This window comes from Micromesistius poutassou (genome assembly GCF_964030765.1).
Source record: "Micromesistius poutassou genome assembly, chromosome: 10".
Lineage (NCBI taxonomy): Eukaryota > Metazoa > Chordata > Actinopteri > Gadiformes > Gadidae > Micromesistius > Micromesistius poutassou.
Window position 1 is genome coordinate 8,804,737 of NC_140280.1, and position 22,063 is coordinate 8,826,799.

At 49.2% G+C, this 22,063-nt stretch overlaps 3 protein-coding genes across 4 annotated transcripts; 2 read left to right on the forward strand and 1 right to left on the reverse strand.

Moving 5' to 3' along the window:
* Window positions 1-614: 614 nt before the first annotated feature.
* LOC311353935 (uncharacterized protein) lies at window positions 615-4,399 on the forward strand. The gene is made up of 2 exons (XM_084473724.1): window positions 615-1,017; window positions 2,038-4,399. The coding sequence occupies exons 1-2, from the start codon at window positions 657-659 to the stop codon at window positions 3,909-3,911; spliced, it is 2,235 nt and encodes a 744-aa protein (XP_084329850.1). The 5' UTR covers window positions 615-656; the 3' UTR covers window positions 3,912-4,399.
* A 1,259-nt stretch (window positions 4,400-5,658) lies between these two features.
* On the forward strand, window positions 5,659-15,732 carry dpp3 (dipeptidyl-peptidase 3). Of its 2 annotated transcripts, none has more exons than XM_084474409.1 (19): window positions 5,659-5,830; window positions 6,828-6,986; window positions 7,218-7,362; window positions 8,962-9,051; window positions 9,214-9,351; window positions 9,464-9,538; window positions 9,945-10,035; window positions 10,239-10,369; window positions 11,042-11,172; window positions 11,460-11,518; window positions 11,665-11,859; window positions 12,119-12,231; window positions 12,332-12,424; window positions 12,527-12,589; window positions 12,691-12,815; window positions 13,189-13,309; window positions 14,091-14,270; window positions 14,584-14,746; window positions 15,066-15,732. In XM_084474409.1, the coding sequence occupies exons 1-19, from the start codon at window positions 5,688-5,690 to the stop codon at window positions 15,209-15,211; spliced, it is 2,361 nt and encodes a 786-aa protein (XP_084330535.1). In that variant the 5' UTR covers window positions 5,659-5,687; the 3' UTR covers window positions 15,212-15,732. The 2 variants fall into 2 exon arrangements, with proteins under 2 accessions (XP_084330535.1, XP_084330536.1); XM_084474410.1 differs by lacking the exon at window positions 5,659-5,830 and adding an exon at window positions 6,004-6,097.
* A 2,494-nt stretch (window positions 15,733-18,226) lies between these two features.
* Window positions 18,227-21,831, reverse strand: LOC311354895 (uncharacterized protein). The gene is made up of 6 exons (XM_084474765.1): window positions 21,693-21,831; window positions 20,817-21,017; window positions 20,427-20,541; window positions 20,117-20,189; window positions 19,812-19,903; window positions 18,227-19,683 (listed from the first exon to the last, which is right to left on the reverse strand). The coding sequence occupies exons 2-6, from the start codon at window positions 21,015-21,017 to the stop codon at window positions 18,473-18,475; spliced, it is 1,692 nt and encodes a 563-aa protein (XP_084330891.1). The 5' UTR covers window positions 21,693-21,831; the 3' UTR covers window positions 18,227-18,472.
* Between the last annotated feature and the right edge of the window lie 232 nt (window positions 21,832-22,063).

Consider the following 22,063-nt stretch of genomic DNA (forward strand, 5'->3'; position numbering starts at 1 on the left):
CCAGAGGACAGCCACATCATCATCATCGTCATCATCGTGAGACCGTTCCTATCTGTTTCATTTCTGGATTGATCTATCACTGATAAGGTTAGGAAACGAATTATTTCAATTGAAATAGGATATATAATATCTTTCTTTAATTTATTTTCTAAGAAAACACCAAAGTGGAAAGTATTCCCAGTGGAGCTGTGGTCTGGGACTGGAGAAGCTGGTCAAGAGAAGCTGGAGAAGCTGGACTGAAGACCAGGTCAGACAGTGTCGGCCAATCTGACGTTTTTGAAGTGCTCCGAGAAGAGGCTACTGTTGGTTGGGGGGGGGGTTGAGATCAAGACGAGTAGGGCCCCGCCTGACCGGCAGGGTTTGGATGACGCTCCGGGCTGACCTCTAATCCATCGACTGAAGGGAGAGAGACAGAGAAAGAGAGAGAAAGAGAGAGAGAGAGGGATAGAGAGAGAAAGAGAGAGAGAGAGGGATAGAGAGAGAGAAAGAGAGAGAGAGAGAGAGAGAGAGGGATAGAGAGAGAGAAAGAGAGAGAGAGAGAGAGAGAGAGAGAGAGAGTGCAAGAGAGGGAGAGAGAGGGGAGAGAGAGAGAGAGAGAGAGAGAGAGAGAGAGAGAGAGAGAGAGAGAGAGAGAGGGAGAGAGACAGAGGGAGGGCATGATGTATCTCCCTTGGATGCTCCTGCTGCTCTGCGTCTGCGGGGCCCCTGTCGCTCGGGGCCAGGCCGCGGAGGCGAAGGCCCCACGGCCCGGGGACGCGCTGTGCCACGCCGAGCGGGGCTGCTACGCCGTCTTCGTCCAGCGGAAGACCTTCCGGGAAGCGGGCCGCAGCTGCCGGGAGCACGGCGGCACCCTGGCCACGCTGCACAGCGACGCGGCCGCCGACGCCGTCCACCGCCTGCTGGCCTCCATGGAGCCGCGGGGGGCCCGGGCGCGGCTCCGCCTCTGGATCGGGCTGCACCGCGCGCCCCGCCAGTGCTCCTCCACCCGGCCGCTCCGAGGATTCGTCTGGGTCACAGGCACGCAGCCCTCCTTCTGCCGTTCTCTGTTGTTTTAATCATGATGACCTTTGACCCCTTTTGTTGACCCCCCCACCCCTGCTTTCATGTTTATCCCCCAGCCCTCTTACTTAAACTTTAGTGGTCGAATGATGCGTTGCATGGTTTAGTCTCTGTTTCTACACCACATACCTGTTTAATACCTAATATAACATGTCTAATACCTAATACAACATGTCTAATGTCTGATATAACATGTCTAATATGTAATATAGCTGGTCTCATACCTAATATCACATGACTAAGACCTAAAATAACATGTCTAATAACTTCATCTTAGAGCGATGGGCAGTGTGCATCCTCCAACTCACTTTAAAGAGTGCATTAATGTTTAACAGACATGACTAACTGACTCTCTGTGTTTATGTGTCACCACCTCTCACTGTCAGTTCATCAACAGTGTGTTCCTTTACTGTCCGACCGCTGAGCTGGACCCATTAACCCAGGCCTGGACCATCTCCTCCCCTAACCTCTTCACCAGACGGGGCTGACTCAGGCCTTCAGAGCCCTGCATGGCTAACCCATTACCCCCCCGAACCCCCCCCCCCACCCCATTACCCCCGCCACCCTCGGCAGACCAGACAACGAGGCAGCGGAACGCAATACCTCCCCTTATTAACCACCCTCAATACGACTTAGCCATTAACCACATCTAGCCCAATACAAAGCATATGGTCACCATTATAGATGGCTGAGGGTCTGCTGGACCGCCTTCAACTTTATATGACCTGAAGTCTATTTTTAAGTTCATGACAGTATCACTGCCATGAAGACCACTGGTTGTTTAGCCATTGCCTCATTCCACCATCTGCTAAACATCTGGCTGGAGATGTGGTCGGGTCAGATTAGATTGCACCTCGGCGGTGATTAGGCTGTAAAGAAAGACGTCAGTGACTCCCCGGAGACAGACTCCAAACAGAAGTGAAAAAGAGAGAGAGCGCTGTTAACCTTTCCCCCCTCTCGCTGTCACTGTATTCACAGGAGACCAGGAAGGCAAATACACCAACTGGCTGCGCGACGAGGCCCCCGGGTCCTGCGTGGGCCCCCGCTGCGTGGCCCTGACCGTGCCCGCCTCTGAGAGCGCCCGGGACGGCGGCGGCGGCGACCACTTCCGCTGGCTGGACGGCGCGTGTGGCCTGCAGCTGGACGGCTACGTCTGCCAGTACCACTTCAAAGGCATGTGCGCGCCGCTGGAGCCCGACGTGGGCGGGGAGGCGCCCCGCTACACCACCCCGTTCCGCCTCACCAGCGCCCTGCTCACCCACGTGCCCTTCGGCTCGGTGGCGGTGGCCGCCCCCTGCCCCGCCGACCCCGCCCGCCCCGCCGACGAGGGGCCCCTGGCCGAGCGCACGGCGCTCTGCGTGGAGCGGGAGGACGGCGGCGTGGGCTGGTCCGCCGCCCTGCCGCCCTGCCGCCCCAACGGCGAGGAGCAGGAGGACCAGGAGGAGCAGGAGGAGCAGGACTGGTGCCAGGGCGACCACGGCTGCGAGCACCACTGCCAGCTCACCCGCAGCGACTACGCCTGCTTCTGCTCCGTGGGCTTCACCCTGGACGAGGACGGCTACGGGTGCACCCCCGACGACGGCGGCGGCGACGAGGAGGAGGCCGGCGGGACGCCCGCCGCGCCCACCGACGACTACGACCCCGAGACCAGCGCGCCGCCACGAGTGGACCCGGCCTGCGTGGAGGCCGGATGCCAGTACGACTGCGTGGAGACGGCGCGGGGGGTCCGCTGCACCTGCCCCCCCGGGTACCAGGTGGGCCGGGACGGGCGCGGCTGCGCCGACGTGGACGAGTGCGCCCAGCGGCCCTGCCTGCAGCAGTGCGTCAACACCCCGGGCACCTTCCACTGCGCCTGCTACTCGGGCTACGGCCCCGACGAGGAGGGCGAGTGCGTGGACGTGGACGAGTGCCTGGACGAGGCCACCTGCCAGGGCGGCTGCCAGAACACGGAGGGCTCCTACGCCTGCAGCTGCGACCGGGGCTACGAGCAGGGCAGCGGCGGCGAGTGCCGGGACGTGGACGAGTGCGAGCGGGAGTCGCCGTGCCAGCAGCGCTGTCTCAACTTTGTGGGCCGCTTCGTGTGCTTCTGCGAGAACGGCTTCACCCTGAACCCCGACGGCGTGTCCTGCGAGGCCTTCCCCGAGGACGAGGGGTACTCCACGCTGACCCCCGACCCCGTGGACCTGGCCCCCGAGCCCGACCACTCGCCCTACACCCCGCCTGACGCCGACGCCGGCCGGGAGCTCCCCTGGCACTCCTCCTTCACCCCGGACCCCGGCTTTGAGAACGACCCCGACTTTGCTTCGGATTGGTTCACGGAGCCCCCCGGCGAGACCTCTCCCGACGTAGCTCCCCCCCACGGCTCCGACGGTCACCTCAACCAATGGGAGGGCCGCTCCCCGAGACAACATCACACGGCCCCGCCTCCCACACAACCCCGATCAGACGCCGGCGAGACGGGCGTGGTCGGGACCGCGGGAGACAGACCGGACGCTGGCATGGAGGTGCCTAATCAGTCCGGGTCACACCCCGGGGCCGTGGCTAAGGTCGGGGGAGGGTCCGGGGGCGGGATGCGGGACGGCGCCTCGGCCGGGGGGAGGGGTGAGGCGCACGCGGGGGAGGACTCGGGAGAGGCGGAGTCTGCCGCCGGCAAACGGAAGCATGACAAGAGCTGGCTGCTGGTGGCCCTCCTGGTGCCGCTGTGCGTGTTCCTGGTGGTGATGCTGGCGCTGGGCATCGTGTACTGCACCAGCTGCGCCGTAGACAAGAGCCACCGCCTCTCGGACTGCTACCGCTGGCTGCTGCCCGCCACGCCGCCCGCGCCCACCAGCAACGGCAAGCCCCAAGCATGAACCCTTCCAATCCCAGACACACGACACACACACACACACACACACATGAACACAGGTGAACACACGACACACGCAGACACACACATGGACACACATGAACACACGCAGGCACATACATGAACACAGGTGAACACACGCACACGCAGGCACATACGTGGACACACATGAACACACACACACACACACACGCCAGGCACACACAGGAACATGCACAAATACACGCACACACACATGAACAAACATGAACACACACACACACAGGCACACACATGAACACAACACACGCACACACAGGCCCACACCCCGCACAGCCGTGTGCACCAGGCCCTGACACATGTCAGACTGAGCGGTGGAGGAGCAGTAAAACACTAAACAGTCAATAGACTGTTGGCTGGAAGCCAGCAGCTGAGGTCTACCACATTTCTTTCAACTTTACGTTGCACAAACTTTGTAAATAAATACACCCTGATTATGTTTTTATATTTCAATAAAAACCAAAAAAATCTGTACGAAATGTGTGTTGTTTTTTTTGCGAACAGGAGTTTTTTTTTAAAGGGTTCAAATTGGACCAAATAAAGGGGTATGTTTATAGGGTTGGCATGTGTTTTTTCTGTTGATGTGTTGTGTGTGTGTGTGTGTGTGTGTGTGTGTGTGTGTGTGTGTGTGTGTGTGTGTGTGTGTGTGTGTGTGTGTGTGAGGTCATGACCCCCTAACCCCACCCTGCCCCCCCCCCCCCCCCCAATATCATCACACATAATTCAGATTAACAAAAATATGAAATATTCTGAATGAATAACTTGTTTGTTTTCTTTATTAATTTCATTTACCAGCAAGATAGTATCAGTACCCCCCGCCCACCGACTACTTGGTATTACCCAACCCGCTTTCTCTACCGAAACCGAAACGCGCAGTCGCTGGGATTAATATTTTGGGAAAGCTGACAGGTTCATGCTAATTGAATGTGGAGATGAAAAGGACACTGAAAGGCAGCCAGACAACAATTTTTCATTGTTGGTCGACACCAGCCAAAAAGACCAAAAATCCTGACGAAAAGGAGGTAAATACCCCTATTGTTAAGTTAGCTGTTAAATTAGCTGATGATTTGTTCACTGGAGTTGGCTGGCTAGATGTTCGTTTGACCGTGTCTATGAGGTAAAGCCAGAGGTTGCCAGGGATCTACTGTGTAGAACCAATGTCACTGAATTGTAACTTAAGTTGCTGTTTGCTCCAATACAGTCACACGTTTTGGGGGGATTATCTGTGATGCAATTGATTCATCTGTAAGTTCTTGCGTTTTTTTCATAAGATAGTGAACACACACGCAAAATCAATTAAGCGGAAGCTGCCACTGCTGGCTAGTGCTTAAACACTGAATTTAACTACTGTGCCATTATGGCATAAATAGTCAAAAATTAGCCTAAATCAGTAAAAGTATCGCAATGTATTTCTAATACAGGAACGGCAAATTGCGTCTCTAGGCTGCGCCTAGAGACGCAGCCACCAGGACCATCAGTGCACGGTTCCAGACAGTAGGTGGCGCTACATACCTTTCATAGGATTGGCTGCAGCTGAACGGAAGCCACCAGGACCATCAGTGCACGGTTCCAGACAGTAGGTGGCGCTACATACCTTTAATGGGACTGTCTACATCGCATCGCGAGACTTGCAAAGACACCGCATGGGCTTTTGCGAGTTGAGTTAAATAACAATGTCAATGAAGGTGGAGCCTCTTCCGTCTTGCCACAGAATTAACTAGCGTTAGACTTATATAAAATCATGTTGCGGGGATTCCGAATATGGAAAAACATATCGACGAGGATGGGATTCGAACCCACGCGTGCAGAGCACAATGGATTAGCAGTCCATCGCCTTAACCACTCGGCCACCTCGTCAGGTAGTACCGTGGTATTGTGCAAATGGTAATTGTTTTAATACGTCTCACCATATTCTCTTATCATGTGTTTATCTTTTATCGTTGGCTTATTGCACCCCACTCGTTTCATCGACATTTAGGCTTATGAAAGTTGGTCCAAGGTGAGCGCATGTGACTGGTCTTGTTGCGGGAGCTTGTGACGCGCTCTGATTGGTCGAAAGGAGGGTCGTGCGTTGAATGAACACAGGAAGTGCACTGTATAGAGCGTGAGATTGCATTTTGACGTGCCGGCTGTGTGTGATTCAGGATTCAGGTAGTAATGCATGTTGTTTAAATGTTGTTTGTACTGACTTCTGCTCCTCGGGAAGTTAATAGCTGAGTATTTTCACGTTTACACAGAGGCTGTTGTTTGTAGGAATATCATCGATGGACTTGAGCTTTCCCCGTTAGGAGCCGTTCGTGACCAGATACTGGGCATGAGCTAGCATTGCTAAGTTGAACGTTTACTTAAAATATAAAAGTAAGGGGCTAGACACAAGAGTGTGGTCGGAAACGAATTGAAATGTTTCACTTTTCTCTTGGTAAAACGAGCCGTAGGCCTGCATCTTCTTGCTACTTTGTGATTGAGGCTAATTCTAGCTAGCTCTTCTTCCTCAGTTGATGGATGGTCGGTGTACCAATATTGATGTCATATGATGACATATCATATACACAAACAGTTATGTTGTAATGATCAGCACATGATCACCACATGTCAAATACATCTCCCGGATCGAGTTCTGCACTTTTATTGGACGTAAATGCAAATGAGCATTCTTTCTTACCCAAAGCCTGGCCCAGGCTAGTCTCCTATCTGTCTTTTATTCTTTCACTTTCTGTTTAACCCTGGACTCATCTATACAAATCCCTCACTTCCTTCTTCTTCCTAACTTGTCACCATTTATCGATGTGTACTACTTTCCAATATTATATATATTGGAAAGTAATATTATATATATTGGAAAGTAATTATATATATATATACATATATATTCTATTTGCAGGTATTCTTCGCCAGTATTAAATTCCAGTTTTAACATGGTGGACTCCCAGTATTACCTCCCCAATGACATCGGTGTCTCTGCGCTGGACTGCAGAGAGGCGTTCCGCCTACTGTCACCACGGGAACAGATGTACTCCCACTACCTCTCCCGGGCAGCCTGGTATGTTGATGGGAAAACAAGCATTATGTTGAAATGTTCACGAACAACATACCCAAGTCCAGACTTCTGAGTAAAAGTAAAACCCATGGATAGTATGTATGAGAAGATACTTTACATACTATGTTTCAGGCTGTATGCTTAGTAAAAAGGTGATTGGTATGTCACAAGTTAAATGAGATGTAGGGCTGATGGCAGCTCTTCATTGACCCCTATATCTAACTATATCTGTAGGTATGGTGGCCTGGCGGTTTTGCTGCAGACCTCCCCAGAGTCTGCAAACATCTTTGTGCTGCTTCAAAAGATCTTCCGTAAACAACCAGCTTCTGAACTGGAACCAGTCGCCATGGCAGCTGGGCTTACCAGTGAGGAGTACCAGGTGCATCATCACTCTCCTACACACCCTCTCCCTTCCTCTCTCTCATTTTCCAGGTCTGCAAGCTCATGTTTTATTTTCTGTCATATTGTGGAAATGAAACTCTCGGCTCACTTCACTTCGGGATGTGGTCAACTGGTTTCAAGAGTGAGACAAGGGTAATTCCAAAAAGAAGTTTTATTCACTTCCCAAAACCAACCGAACAATAAATAAACAAAATAAATCAATAGTTCCAAAAATACAAATTTACATTTGAAAAGAATAAAAGAAAAGCTGTTGGCAATTTTCTAGCTGAAATACAGCATCATTTAGCCTAACAAGAGGGTGTAAGTAGTGGCCTCACGTCAAGCCACCTCTTCCTTAACCCTCCGAACAAACAATGCAACACCCCTTAAATAGGCCACCTAATTAGTCACAGGTGGACCAATCAAGGCCCATTAGGCCATACCATGTGTCAGGGGGGACCATTTCGAACATAGCGAACCGTCATGTCGCTGGAAGTGAGAAAGGTTTCACTTTCTCACATTTCCTCCTCCCTCCGAAGTCTCGGCACCAGGGTGGCGAGACAAAAAGAGCCTCTACCACCATTGCTAGTGGACAAACTCCGATAGTTCGTGAGGGCCGGACAGACTGACAGTTTGTGAGGGTGGACAGACTCCAACAGTTCATGACAGATGGACAGACTCCTCGTCTCTGGCGACGGCCTCGTCTCTGGCAGTTCTTCCACCTTCTACTGTTGTAGACATGCTCCTCCTCCCTCTGACCGACGTAGCGCTCGTCTCGATCTCTGGCGCCGTCGTTGTCCGGGTAGTTGTTTCTCCCTTGGCCCTCTCGTCACTCCAGCCTCTCAGATGGCATCACATCCCACCACTGCCACCAAATGTGGAAATGAACCTCTCGGCTCACTCCACTTCGGGATGTGGTCAACTAGTTTCAAGAGTGAGACTTCACTTCCGAAAACAAACCGAACAATAAATAAACAAAATAAATCAATAGTTCCAAGAAAAGAATAAAAGAAAAGCTGTTGGCAATTTTCTAGCTGAAATACAGCATCATTTAGCCTAACAAGAGGGTGTAAGTAGTGGCCTCACATCAAGCCACCTCTTCCTTAACCCTCCGAACAAACAATGCAACACCCCTTAAATAGGCCACCTAATTAGTCACAGGTGGACCAATCAAGGCCCATTAGGCCATACCATGTGTCAGGGGGGACGATTTCGAACATAGCGAACCGTCCTGTCGCTGGAAGTGAGAAAGGTTTCACTTTCTCACACATATGTATCTCGCCCCCTTCTAGTTCAGACAGATTTCCAGCTGACCAATCACAACCATATCTAATAAGGGGCAGTATTTTTATAGACAAACAAGATGGAAGCCGCTGATCATTTCTCTAATTGTAGGCCTATCAAATTGGGTCCAGAGGTATTTTGGTCTTCAACCGTTAATAAAGCCCCTTAGAAATCAAGAGGTTTCAGTCTAATGCATTTCCAAATTGGTCTGACGATGTCAGGATATCTCCGTCCAACCTCCTATCCCGTCTATGTCCACTCAAAGTTTCCCGACATGAAGAGTAACTGTGTATTCTCTAATGTGTCTGTATAGGCCTTCCTGGTATATGCAGCAGGTCTTTATGCAAACATGGGAAACTACAAATCTTTCGGAGACACCAAGTTCATCCCAAACCTACCAAAGGTGAGAGAGCTTCTCCTTTGGAAACAAACCTCCTTACTATAACGTGTGTTTCTCAAAAGAGAAGGTCCTTTCATTGTCGAGATGTGTTCAGATACTAATGGTTATATGCTGGTTATAGTCCTAAACCTGCTCATATAGTGTGTTTCTGTGTCTGCCGCCCAGGACAAGCTGAAGGACCTGGTTTTTGCCAGCCAGGCGTTCACGGAGAAGCCCAGCGAGATGGAGGCCCTGTGGGACAGCTGCTCCTCTGCCCTCTTCTCCCTGGAGGACAAACAGAAACAGCTGGGACTGGGAAGCAAGGTGGGACCCTGGGAGAGGGGGGCAAGATGTACTTAACATGTGGTAGGGCACTTGTAGAAATAACTGACATAGTGTCGGACATTGTATAATCTTTCCTGTTGTGCATCCACAGGGCATCACCACCTATTTCTCAGGGAACTGTGGTCTGGAGGACGCTGAGCTGGCCCAGAAGTTCCTTGACTCCCAGGTGAGCTGCTAGCTGCCTTTCCACACCTTCTGCTCTTCACAACCTAAGCACTTTCAAATCAAATTCACATGCCATAATCTCATGATTATCACAATGACTCTCACCCAGTTCCTTCTATCTATCATGCCAGATTTCCCAATCTGACATTGAATGGGAACAAATGAATGAGCAAATTGATGGGAAACAATGACTGCATGGTGCCGTGCTCTTTGAGCATGCTCCACCTTGAAAGGCAATCGCCTTGTTTGCAGACTGGTTCAACGTGTGTGTGTGTGTGTGTGTGTGTGTGTGTGTGTGTGTGTGTGTGTGTGTGTGTGTGTGTGTGTGTGTGTGTGTGTGTGTGTGTGTGTGTGTGTGTGTGTGTGTGTGTGTGTGTGTGTGTGTGTGTGTGTGCGCGCGCCCGTAGAACCTGTCTGCCTACAACACGCGCCTGTTCAAGACGGAGAATGGGGGGAAGACGAGCTACGAAGTGCGCCTGGCGTCGGCTGTGCAGTCAGGTCCAGTTTGATGGCCGTCGCTGGGGACCGCCCCATTGTGTGTGTGTGTGTGTGTGTTAAATGTATATGGGTTAACAGCGTATGTTTTGAATGTTTGATCAATCCTAGTACTGCTACCATTCATGTGTTGTTGAGGCACACAGGTTGTGGTCGTTCATTGTACAGATTGCCTGAAACAAGGTGTTGACTGTTTGGCTGTGCAGACTGCGCCGTCGACGGAGAGGGGGAGACGCGCTGCGGCAGCTTCAGCTTTGAAGACAAAGAGTTCACAGTGAAGAGAGGAGACTACGCCCAGCTCATGGAGAAAGTCAGCCACTACCTCGAAAAGGCCCAGGTGAGGGGGGTGTTTGTGTGGGTTTGGTTAGGGGGGGTTGGGGGGGGCGGTGTTTATGGATCCCAGATTACCACGATTTCAAGAGCAAACTCAACATAATTGTGTTTGTCTTACTTGCAATGTGTCTGTATGTTGAAATATTTGTAGACGTTAAATGAGAAATAGTATTCCTCAAGGGTTGCAGTTAATCGAAACAACATATTTGAGTAAAGTACATTGTCATTTATCAGAATAATAACAGGCTTCACAGGCCCACCCTAAACCTTCAGCTCAAGAAGCAGCTCTCTAAAGCCAAGTGGCAAATGGAAGACACTTTGAGAATGTAGAGAGATATCTCCAGTAAACTTTCAGTCTAACTGCTGTTCCATTATGGGATAAGTTCATGTTCAGGGTTGTGTTAGTATTGAAGAATGTGGAGGCCAGTATCTTTTAACAGATTGGCTCGCCATAGCTAAGCCTTGTAAGAGACGAGAAGAAAGGGAAAGATCATGTTATTGTTGGAAATATCCATTTCTTTAGCGATGTGAAAATTCCTCAAAGTTACTGATTCAAGAACATTATGTACACACACAAAGAACCGGATACAGGCTCTGTCAAAGCCCACTGAAATGTCCCTGCTCAACTCAGAACATTTCTCCCCTTCATCTCCCCTAAACCCTGCTCCCTGGTCAGGACCATGCTGCCAGTGAGAACCAGAAGAAGATGCTGGAGGGATACCGGCGTAGCTTCACCCTCGGCTCCATCGATGCACATAAGGAGGGCTCACGCTTCTGGATCAAAGACAAGGGGCCTATTGTTGAGAGGTACACGCATCTGAATCTCAAGATCTTTTATCTGAATCATCACATTTTTGCAACATCCTGGATCATTTCCATCCGCGATTAGGCTCATGGAATGTTGAACATCTGTCCCTTTTTTGTACCACAATCTTGCCTTATAATGGTAAGATAAACCTACTGAAGCAGTGCTATTAATGGCATGTTGTTTCTTGTGGAATGTTGTGGTTAAGACATTGTCATTCGATTCCAGGGAAAATCAACATCTGTCTGACCTCCTTTTATACTCTCCTCCCCCCCCCTCCTCCTCTCAGTTACATAGGTTTCATCGAGAGCTATAGGGACCCCTTTGGCTCCAGGGGAGAGTTTGAAGGTAAGCTCCCTTTTCATGAGGTAATTAATAGCTGGTATTTATAAATATTATGATCAAAGCTGTCCTTCTCCACCTGAGACCAACACGTATCAATGATTTAGCTTGTCTTCCCAGCTAGCAGTTGACCCTTGCCCTTGTCCGCTCAGGCTTCGTGGCGGTGGTGAACAAGGCCATGAGCGAGCGCTTCGCCAAGCTGGTGAGCTCGGCCGAGGTGCTGCTCCCCGAGCTGCCGTGGCCCCGGGACTTTGAGAAGGACACCTTCCTCAAGCCAGACTTCACCTCGCTGGACGTGCTCACCTTCGCCGGCAGCGGCATCCCCGCCGGCATCAACATCCCCAACTGTACGTATCCAGCGCCTGCCATAACCATCTATACGTGGCCAGCACCGGCATCTGATGTTGATGCACACCTTGTTGACCCTCAATAACAGAATTAGAACAAAATTAAGTATTTCAGTTGTCCATCACTTTAAACAAAACCGTTCATGTTGATCTTTGCGTTAAATGGACTGAAAACATGTTTTTCATGCAACCATGTCCACAGACACCCTGGGATAACTGTTAACTGTGTGTTCACCATTTGTTGACCGTGTGTTTGTAGATGACGACATCAGACAGTCGGAGGGCTTCAAGAACGTGTCGCTAGGCAACGTTCTGGCTGTAGCCTATGCTACGCAGAAAGAGAAGCTTACCTTCCTGGAGGAGGAGGACAAGGTCGGCAAGCACAAATGCACTTTCTCCACACCACTTTCTACAACATGCACGCCCAAGAATTTCATCCACCCCTGTGTGTGTGTGTGTGTGTGTGTTGCAGGATGCTTATATTAAGTGGAAGGGGCCGTCATTCGAGGTGCAGGTTGGGCTTCATGAGCTGCTGGGTCATGGCAGTGGCAAGCTGTTTGTTCAGGTCAGTCCCATCAACGCTATATAGAGCCAACACACAGTAGGAGCTCACCTACATTACCTCACAAGCTTCTACCTCAGACTAAATGTATGTGCTTCTTGACAGGACGACCAGGGCAAATTCAATTTTGACCAGAACACTTTGATCAACCCAGAGACCGGAGAGAAGGTGAGCGGATGCACTGAGAAGGTGCCAAACGTGCTGAACGATATTAAGCTGTTTCTGATATTTGTGTGTTTGTGTGTGTGTGTGTGTGTGTGTGTCTACAGGTGACCAGTTGGTACCGCGGCAACGAGACGTGGGACAGCAGGTTCTCCACCATCGCCTCGTCCTATGAGGAGTGCCGCGCCGAGTGCGTTGGCCTCTACCTCTGCCTCAACAAGCACGTGCTCAGGTACCACAGGCATACCCAGCTCATCAGACAGCTGGGCCTCCCAGGGCCGCTCCACACGCATGCCTTTTGAGAGATGCTTTATGCACGCACACACTAACACAGTTATACCTGATGTTCATAATAAACCTCATCATTTTCCATTATTGTCTTTTCCGCAAATACACCTTACTCAAAGAATGAACTGAATGAACTTTTACTTGGTTGCTTTAATGCCTAGTCCTGTTCTCTTAGTTTGCATATACGTTAAACCAGTTCAGTCGTAGTTTACACAACTTTTCTCTATTTAACACTACGTTTCGTAAATAGTTCAGTGTGGTGTACAGTGGGAAATGCTGATGTGTAACCGTGTGTCCATGGTGTGTGTGTGTGTCAGTATCTTCGGCCATGAGGACCAGGATGCTGAGGACGTGGTGTACATCAACTGGCTGAACATGGTGCGAGCTGGCCTGCTGGCCCTGGAGTTCTACACCCCGGAGAGCAGCAGCTGGAGACAGGTAGCACCTCGTATATCGTCATGAGGATCAGGTGATCCTTACACATGCATACCGTATACCGTGCATTCTAGGGCTGCACGATATTGGAAAAATCGTATTTCGATCCTTCTGTGATGCGTATCACGATATATATATATATATATATATATATATATATATTTTTTTTTTTTTAAAGTCATCTTGAGGTTCAGCGGCTTCTTCATGTATATACCGTGTGTATAAGCACACCATAGCTCTACCAAACTCTACTCCTCAGTTAGTCATATTCAGTGTTGGGAAGGATACTTTTATGTATCCAGTTACAGAATACGAACCGCACCAGAGTTTGTTTGGAAGCGAACCGAGACCACCTCTTTAGCGAGGTCTCAGCCGGCTGATTTGGTGCGCTGGGGTGGTTGCATTCACTCGTTTAGTGCGCACTATTAAATACTGTTGGTGCGAAAGCACCCTAGAGTGAATAAACTCGTGAAACAGAAGTATCGTCATGTAATCCATGGATTTCAACAATGTATCTGTATTCTAAATACCAACTATTTAAATTGTAACTGTAACGGAATACAGTTACTTATAATTTGTATTCTGAATACGTAACGCTGGTACATGTATTCCGTTACTCCCCGACACTGGTCATATTGATGGGATAAAGACATGGAATGTGTTTTATCTGTGCGATTTAGGGTCACATGGTTTGGTCTTTTTACGGTCAGCTTTCTGGCTGACCCTGTACAACAATTCATGACTTAAGCCACATCCTCAAACCCCTCTGTTCGGCGGTCCTCAGGCCCACATGCAGGCCCGCTTCGTGATCCTGCGGGTGCTGCTGGAGGCGGGGGACGGCCTGGTGCGCCTGGAGGAGGCAGCAGGCGCCGACGGCCGGCCTGATGCCAGGATCACCCTGGACCGCACCAAGATCCACACCGTGGGCAAGACCGCCATCCAGAGGTTCCTCTGCAAACTGCAGGTACGAGGCCCCGCTCCCCACCGCATGGCTCATAGGTTTTAGGACCAAAAATAGATTTGTGCAAATGTGATGCCGTTAAACGTTGCAAACATGCTGTGTGAATATGCAGAACGGGTACTTTTTTTATCATTGTGGCCAACATTTTATTTTACACAGATGGAAACGTTTTATTTAAACGTGTTATTGTGGGTTTTCTCTCCAGAAGCTATTTAATGCCTAAATTTGACCTGAGGCATTACAACATAACAATAACATAACTTTATTTACAATATCAATGGGATGTAATGTGAGGTATCTGGTGTGCGTGTGTCAGGTGCTGAAGGCGACGGCGGATGTGGCGGGGGGGCGGGCCCTCTACGACGGCTACTCTGCCGTGACGGACACCGGGCCTCACAACTTCCTGTGTCTGCGAGACACGGTGCTGCTGAGGAAGGAGGCTCGCAAGATGTTCGTCCAGGCCAACACCAGGGTCCAAGGTACGCTGACACGGCCCTGGGAGTAAACGGTGGACTGATACACGGGGTTACACAGCCTGAGAGGATCCACTGAGGCCCACCCAACACTCTACATACGGACTGTGACCTCATACTGGAGGGGGCGTTGGGGGGGCAATCCTGAGTCTTGTAGGGTTTACAATAAACCAACATGAGAGGTTGGGGCTCGCCGCATCTCTTATGGAGTATCTTAAAGCACGGCCTGGTGCTGGGGCTACTGGTACTGTGGGTTCAGGCACCGGTTCCTGCTGGTTCATTGCAAGTCAGGTTGAATGACGACCATGATGCTGTTGTTTTCCAGGCGAGGCCGTGGAGCTGGTGGAGTACGAGGGCAGCGCGGCGGGTCTGATCCATTCCTTCACCGAGCGCTTCCAGGAAGACGCAGAGCAGCTGGAGGAGGACCTCCTGGAGCTCAGCAAGAGGGACTCCCCCTGCTGGTGCCATTAGCGGCTGCGTTCCAGACACTTCCTCCTAACGGGCATAATCCAACTCTTCTTCTTCTTTTCTTTAAACCATACAATCCTACGTTACCAATCAGAATGCACTTATGACATATTTCCAGTGAACAGAGTTCCACCAAATAAGCTATAGATGCAACCAGTCCTTCAAGGACCCTGCCTTCCACAACGGCTACGGTTTCAAAAACAGGCTGCTAAACTCACGATGCAAGTCAAACGAAAGACCTCATGTTACCACTCACCTTAATGAGCATTGTGTTTGACTTTGGTTCGGCTTGTTTACTGTTTGACGGTGAACTCGGTGCCAGTGCAGTCAGGTTCCAATGTTGATTTAAACAATATGAACATTTGGTGATGAATGCACACAGCACTGTAACTTGTGTTGATCAGGTCTGCATTCTGAGAAGGAGTTTGATTTGGTCAAGATAGAACTTATTTGTGGCTGTCTCTGGTAGGCAACACCTATGTAACCAACCTGTGTCGTCTGCATTAATAAACTGTTTAATAAGAGCTGTGTTGTTTGATTCATGTGGGTGATAAGGTTGCATGTGACGTGAATTTACTAGTGATAAGATAATCATAGGTCTTGCTTCTAAAATAGGCATGCAAACTAGTCACCTTTTGGCAAAATTTATTTTAACAAAATCGGCCACTTGTGTGATTCGTGGAGATCCATTGAGAAAACATTGGGGGGGCGGGGTCTACAGTGACAAAAACAAGACGATAACTAAATTTAAAAAAAACTACGACGAAATCTTTTGACACTTTCGTTAACGAATAAAAACGAGACGATAATGTAAGAGGGACGATTTGGGAAGCGATCCAATCAGAACTAAGCTCTTTATGTGGGGAAGTACTGATCGTCCCGCCCGGCAGGTCAACTAGCAGGCGCTTGCTGCGTCGCAAGCAAGTGTCCCTTTGTAAACAGTTTGGCGCAACAATCACCGGTTAAAACACAACCAACTTGAAGTCATTGGTAGACGAGTCATCCCAAAATTCACGCAAAGATAAGCATCCTTAAACAGTTTTTTCTTTCAAGCTAATGTTATTAGCTTTAGCGAATGTTGTCGCTAAAATTGGAATACAATACAAGCTGAAAGAAACCACCTCTGTCCTGTAACGGTACCGGAGCTCTGTGCTGTCGACACCACAGCGGGGCACAGAAACACAGGATTCACTGTGGTTTCTGTGACATGATAAACACTAAAAATGAATACTAATGTTTTATAAAGAAAGCTATCTTAGTGGGAAAGCCACGCAACAGATAGCCACGGTTACATACAGTAATGTTCTTATGCCAGGAGAAAGGAGCAGAAATATAGTATAGAGACAACTTGGAGCTGTGTGTGTGCGTATGTTTGAGTGAGAGACGGGAGTAAATGAGAGACAGAAAAATCTGACCCCCTCCATTCTATCTCACAGGTACAGAAGGCCTCCGACAAGGATGGGCCACTGAGTGCAAATAAAGCTAGTGCATCCCAGAACAACAACAGACCAAGGAGGACTCGAGAAAAAAAAAAAAAACTCTGGGGAGTTAAACAAACAACAAAAAAAAATTATATAAAATATATATATATAAAAAAAAATTCTAAATAAAAAAAAATTATAAAAAAAAGAATTAATAAAAAAAAATTGACCTGTGCACATCTTTTTTTTTTGGACTTGCATGCATCTTTTTTTTTGGACCTGCACGCATCTTTTTTTTTGCACCTGTGCGCATCTTTTTTTTTTACCTGCGCGCATCTTTTTCTTTGACATGCGTGCGCAGGTCCAAAAAAAAAGTTGCGCGCGCAGGTCCCAAAAAAAAAGATGCACGCGCAGGTCCAAAAAAAAAATGTTTTTTTATATAATTTTATATATATATATATATATATATATATATATATATATCATACCTGCAAACTAGTCACCTTTCGCCGTTTTCAACTAAATTTTTTTTTTTTTTTTAAGGTGGGGGGGGAGAAACGACGGCTGACCGACCAACCAATCAACCAACCATAGACTGTATAATAACCAGGGGTGCGCATAATTATGAGCGCGCCCATAATCAGCGATGCGTAACGTCACTTGTGCCACTACAGCGCCTTTGCATAACTCACCGTCAGGTCATCAAAACAAAACTACACGTGTATCTTGTACTACTTCGTCTCCCCACCTGCAAAAAAAAAAGGCAAAACGGAGCCGGAGCGCAGCGTGCACCACTGTGTGCACCGCTCGCACACTGGAGAACTGCGCAAGATCAGCTGATCGCAATATCCGTCACTGTGAGACATCCTATCGTTCCGTGGTAGTGACGGACTGGACCCCCCGTCAACAATCCTGCCCGACCGCAACCAAACACTCTCCCCCCCCCTATCATTAATTAATTAATCAATCGCCTTTATTATTATCAAAACGACGCTACGTGTGGAGTGCGTACCGAACACCATCTCCTGGTACTCAAATGAGTAACTCACTAAAAAAGTTATGTGCACCCCTGATGACCGACTGTATAATGTGTGAGAAACAAGTTTGCTTTCTTCACAATAAAAAAATCTTTGGCCAAATGACTCCACGTTCCATGTTCCACGACCACCAATCGCTATCAAGATATACCACAGCGCACGTTTTTTTCCCCATCGTTCCAGTCCTGGAGTGGACTGCTCAGTCGTAACTGACCAGTTTATGGGTTAATAAATGTGCCATTTTTATTTTAAGAAAATGTTGTCTTTTCCCTTTATTTTCTTCTGGGAGTACACAGAATGCTTAATTTACATGTTAAAATAGCAAAATTTGGCTGAGGGGGATGCCCCCAGACCCCCCTACAACGGTTTAGTTTGTCACCTTTTTCAACCCTTATGAGTTTGCAGGTATGAATACAAATGGAGACAGCTATACTTTTTTCATCGATTCTGGAGTCTTTAATTTTTTGAACATAACACTTGTAAATCAAATCAACTGGAGGCTGACCTTAAGGATAAGTACATCAAATATATTTTGGGGATTTCATAAAAATACTGTTGACAAGAAATGTAAGCCTCATGTGAAACATGGTTGCTCTCCAATTATTTAATGACATTTCAGAATATATCCACAACTTGCTTTGATTGTATGACTTAATACTCTCACATACTACTAGGAATCCAGGAATGGCTGTTGTGTATCGCTCGTTTAAGCAAAGTCTTCAAACAGGACCACATCTAAACGTCCATTGAAACAAAAGTCTGAGATGAGTTCCACTTGTGATCCGCTGGATCATACCATTATGTGTTCAGGGGAGGGTACTACTGGAGGCGAGTGGACACACGCCCAGCTGCGGGAGGGGCGATGGGGACAGGCTCTCTTCGTCCTCGCCCTCTGAGCTGCCGAGGGAGACGCAGCATGCTGGGTCGTTCAGGCTAGACGCATAAAGCTGTTCTAAAAGCAATCCCATCGCCTCCTCCCCTTCATCCTTGCTGCTCTCGTCGTCATTCTCTTTTTCCTCCCAATCTCCTAGTTCCTGACCGCCCTCTGCAACGTTCTTGTCAGCCGGTCTCAAGGGTGTGGAACACGGCACATGGTAGGCGTCCTCCACCGTGGGCGAGATGCAGGGAGAGGCGAAGGGCGTCAGAGAGTATGGGAGCATGGGAGAGGGGCTGGGTGACTGGTAGGGCGAGAGCGAGGGAGAGTTGTGTGGGGAGAGGGAGGCCTTGAGGAATGGCGAGGGGCATTCCCTGGGTGAGCGAATGTGGGAGAGGGTAGGAGACACAGGGGCAGAGGCCTGGTGGTGGACGTGAGGGGGCTCCATGTAGTCTGACTCACCCTGGAGACCCTCCCCTCTGGCCTCAGCATTGTCCACGTCCCTGGCCTCTGGTCCAGCGGGGATCGGCCCCACCTCCACCGGTACCTGGACCTTCGTTCGGCCCTCCTCTTGGCCCCCTGGTCCGGGAGAACCTGGCGGGGCTCCCATAAGGGCCTCTGGGGGCTGTGCTGGATCACCTTGGGTCTGTTTGGCTGAGTCGATGGTCGAGGTCTGACCCTGTGGGGGGAGTGCCTCCAGCCGGAGCTTGGCTTTACATTTCCCCCTGGTCTTGGGCATGAGTGGCGGGGGAGGGGGAGGAGCCAGAGGAGGTGAGAGAAAGCTGCTGGTCTCGGTGGAGACCCGCACCTTCAGGCTACGTTTGAAGAGCTGGCGTCGATGGAGGACGCTCTGGGGCTGAATGAAGAGCGGGTTGACGAAGCACAGGGCGCCCGAGCCACAGTCCAGCTCCCTCGGGCTTCGGGTCGTGATTGGACAGAGCTTCTGGAACACGGTGGGACTGATCATGGATTGGCTGGATGCAGCGTGACTTTGGGGGAGGCAATCTGACACAGCCGTGGAGGGAAACTGAGCAGCAGGAGTCTGTGGCGATTTCTCTGGAGCTCCTGGGTCCGTCTTGGCGTGGTCCTTGGCTTTAGGGGGCCCTCGTGGACCACGGTAGTTCAGCTGGGAGCTCCAGAATTCTACACAACAGACAATGGTCAGTTCTATTCCAGGGCATGGCTGCATTTCCTATATTTTTTGAGAGAGAGAGAGAGAGAGAGAGGGGGAGAGAGAGAGAGAAGATACAGCAGGTTTGGTGTCAACCTACCGATTCCCATATGTGAGATGGACTCCAACTGCTTGTGGGAGGTTGCCTTGGCGATGGCCTCAGGGAGCTCCAGAGGGAAAGGGAGGACATCCCTGGCAGAGAGGACATGACAAATATCTACCGTCACTGCTGAACCCACACTACTCTGCTGCTGTCCAGTCAACGGTGAAGGAATGGTTTAAAGAACAGACCATGTTTATGTGTGGCGAGGGCAACAAGAGGAAAAGAATGAGGAATGAGAAGGAGACACAAATAAAGAAATGAATTCAGAGAGGAAAGACGATGACTTGGCAGAAGACCAGTACCTGCTGACGCAGTAGAAGGCTATGAGCCGGGGGAGGTCTGGAAAACTAATGGCTGATGACTCCAGGCAGAACACTGTGAAAGCAGTGGTAAGTCTTGGGGTTTTAATGATAGGAAATGTGGTCGATTTTAAGCATGGAAATTGCTATAGACATTATAAAAATATATCCACTTTATTGTTTGCTATACAAATAGATGTTGATACTTCCCAAAAAGTGGACTTTTCTGCCCATGGAACAGTTTGTTCTCCATTTCCTATTCATATAAAGCAGCACATCTATGTGCATCTCTATCCCATCAGAATAGTCTTACTGGAATGCTGCTCCCGGATGCCAAACTGCTGCACAAATGATGGAATGCTGTCGTCAGTTAGACGGACACAGAGCACGTTCCTCCTGGATGTACGGGAATTACGCACCAGAAAGGCCTGCACACAGGCACATGCACACACACAAGCACAAGTCAATTGTAACCTTTCTACTGCAGCTATTAACTCTATTAAAAAAAATCGGAACTAGAAAGTCTCTCAAGAATAATATAATGTAATATCAAATGTAAAATATTAACTGATGCAACTCCATCACCAAGAGATTGCTGAAGGGAAATCTTACACACTGCAGGTTTTAAGAAACGCAGCAATAAATACCGACTTTTATCTATGAATTTGTGTGCATATGATGCGATTGCAAGTGGGAAACGAACCCCAGGCGGTTCCTTCTGCAGGATGTGTAGTGCGGTAGCAGGGTTGACCGGCAGCTGGAGCCAGACAGGCACTGTGAGCAGCAGGCGGTCTAGCACGCTGACACTTTTTAGGGATCCCTGCGCCCTTTGGCGGTAACCCCGTTTGATGTCTGATGACGGGGCTGGCTCGGGGAAGTCATACAGAGGATCCTCCTGTGCCATCTGGGCATGCGCGCGTACACACACACACACACACACACACACACACACACACACACACACACACACACACACACACACACACACACACACACACACACACACACACACACACACACACAAAAGTCCGTAGAATGTAATTAGAGGGAAGTGCACTTTTAATTGTTGTTCTGCCTGCTTAGTTGTGGTTGAGACACAGCATTAAAGCAAATCCGCGCGAACGCGCACGTACACCGTGTGTGGGGAAATAAAAAAGCATGCCTGACGGAGGAGGAAACGAGCCCAGACTTGGTGAACTTCAGAAGCTCGACTTCGTTGTTCAGCACAATCGTAAACTTTTAAAAGTAAACTTGAATAAGGCAAACTTTACAATGCATATACCCATGTCGGCCACATTCACCAAATTATCACAAAAGTGTGAATGCGACGTAGTAAAGTTGTTTTAGTTTAACTTAAAATATATCCTAATTCAGCACAACGCATTGAAGCTCCTCGTAGACAGAGTTCGAATCTACAGGAGAGCCCATCCCTGAGAAACATCTATATACTACTTATTACCACTGTAACAGTGGGACAGACTAAGGCTTATTAAACTATTGTTTGTTAGACAACTCTGCTCTAAATCGTATGATCACCAATAACTCCAATATAATAAGATTCATTTAGAGACTGGCCTACCTCTCTCTCTCTCTCCCGATCGGAGTCTACCGGGTCAGCAACGATTCAAAACCACATAACAGCGAACCGAGGGAGGTTTAGTCGTCCCCATTAACCTTGGTTTACATTGAACTAACTTCTCCGTTTAGGTGATCGCATACCTGGAGCTGTATGCGTCTCCTCTGTGAGCCCTCCTCCACCTCCTCCCCTCCTCCCCTCCTCCTCCTCCCACCTGGTGCAGCCTGGATCCGCTTTAGAGGCCACGGCCAAGGTATTGATGGTTAGGGCTACCTTTTGGCCATTGTCTCTTCTTTCTATATATCATGTGATATAATGACAACGGTTTGAATGATTAGGAGTAGACCTTGGGTCCCACTCTCATAGTAGCTGGT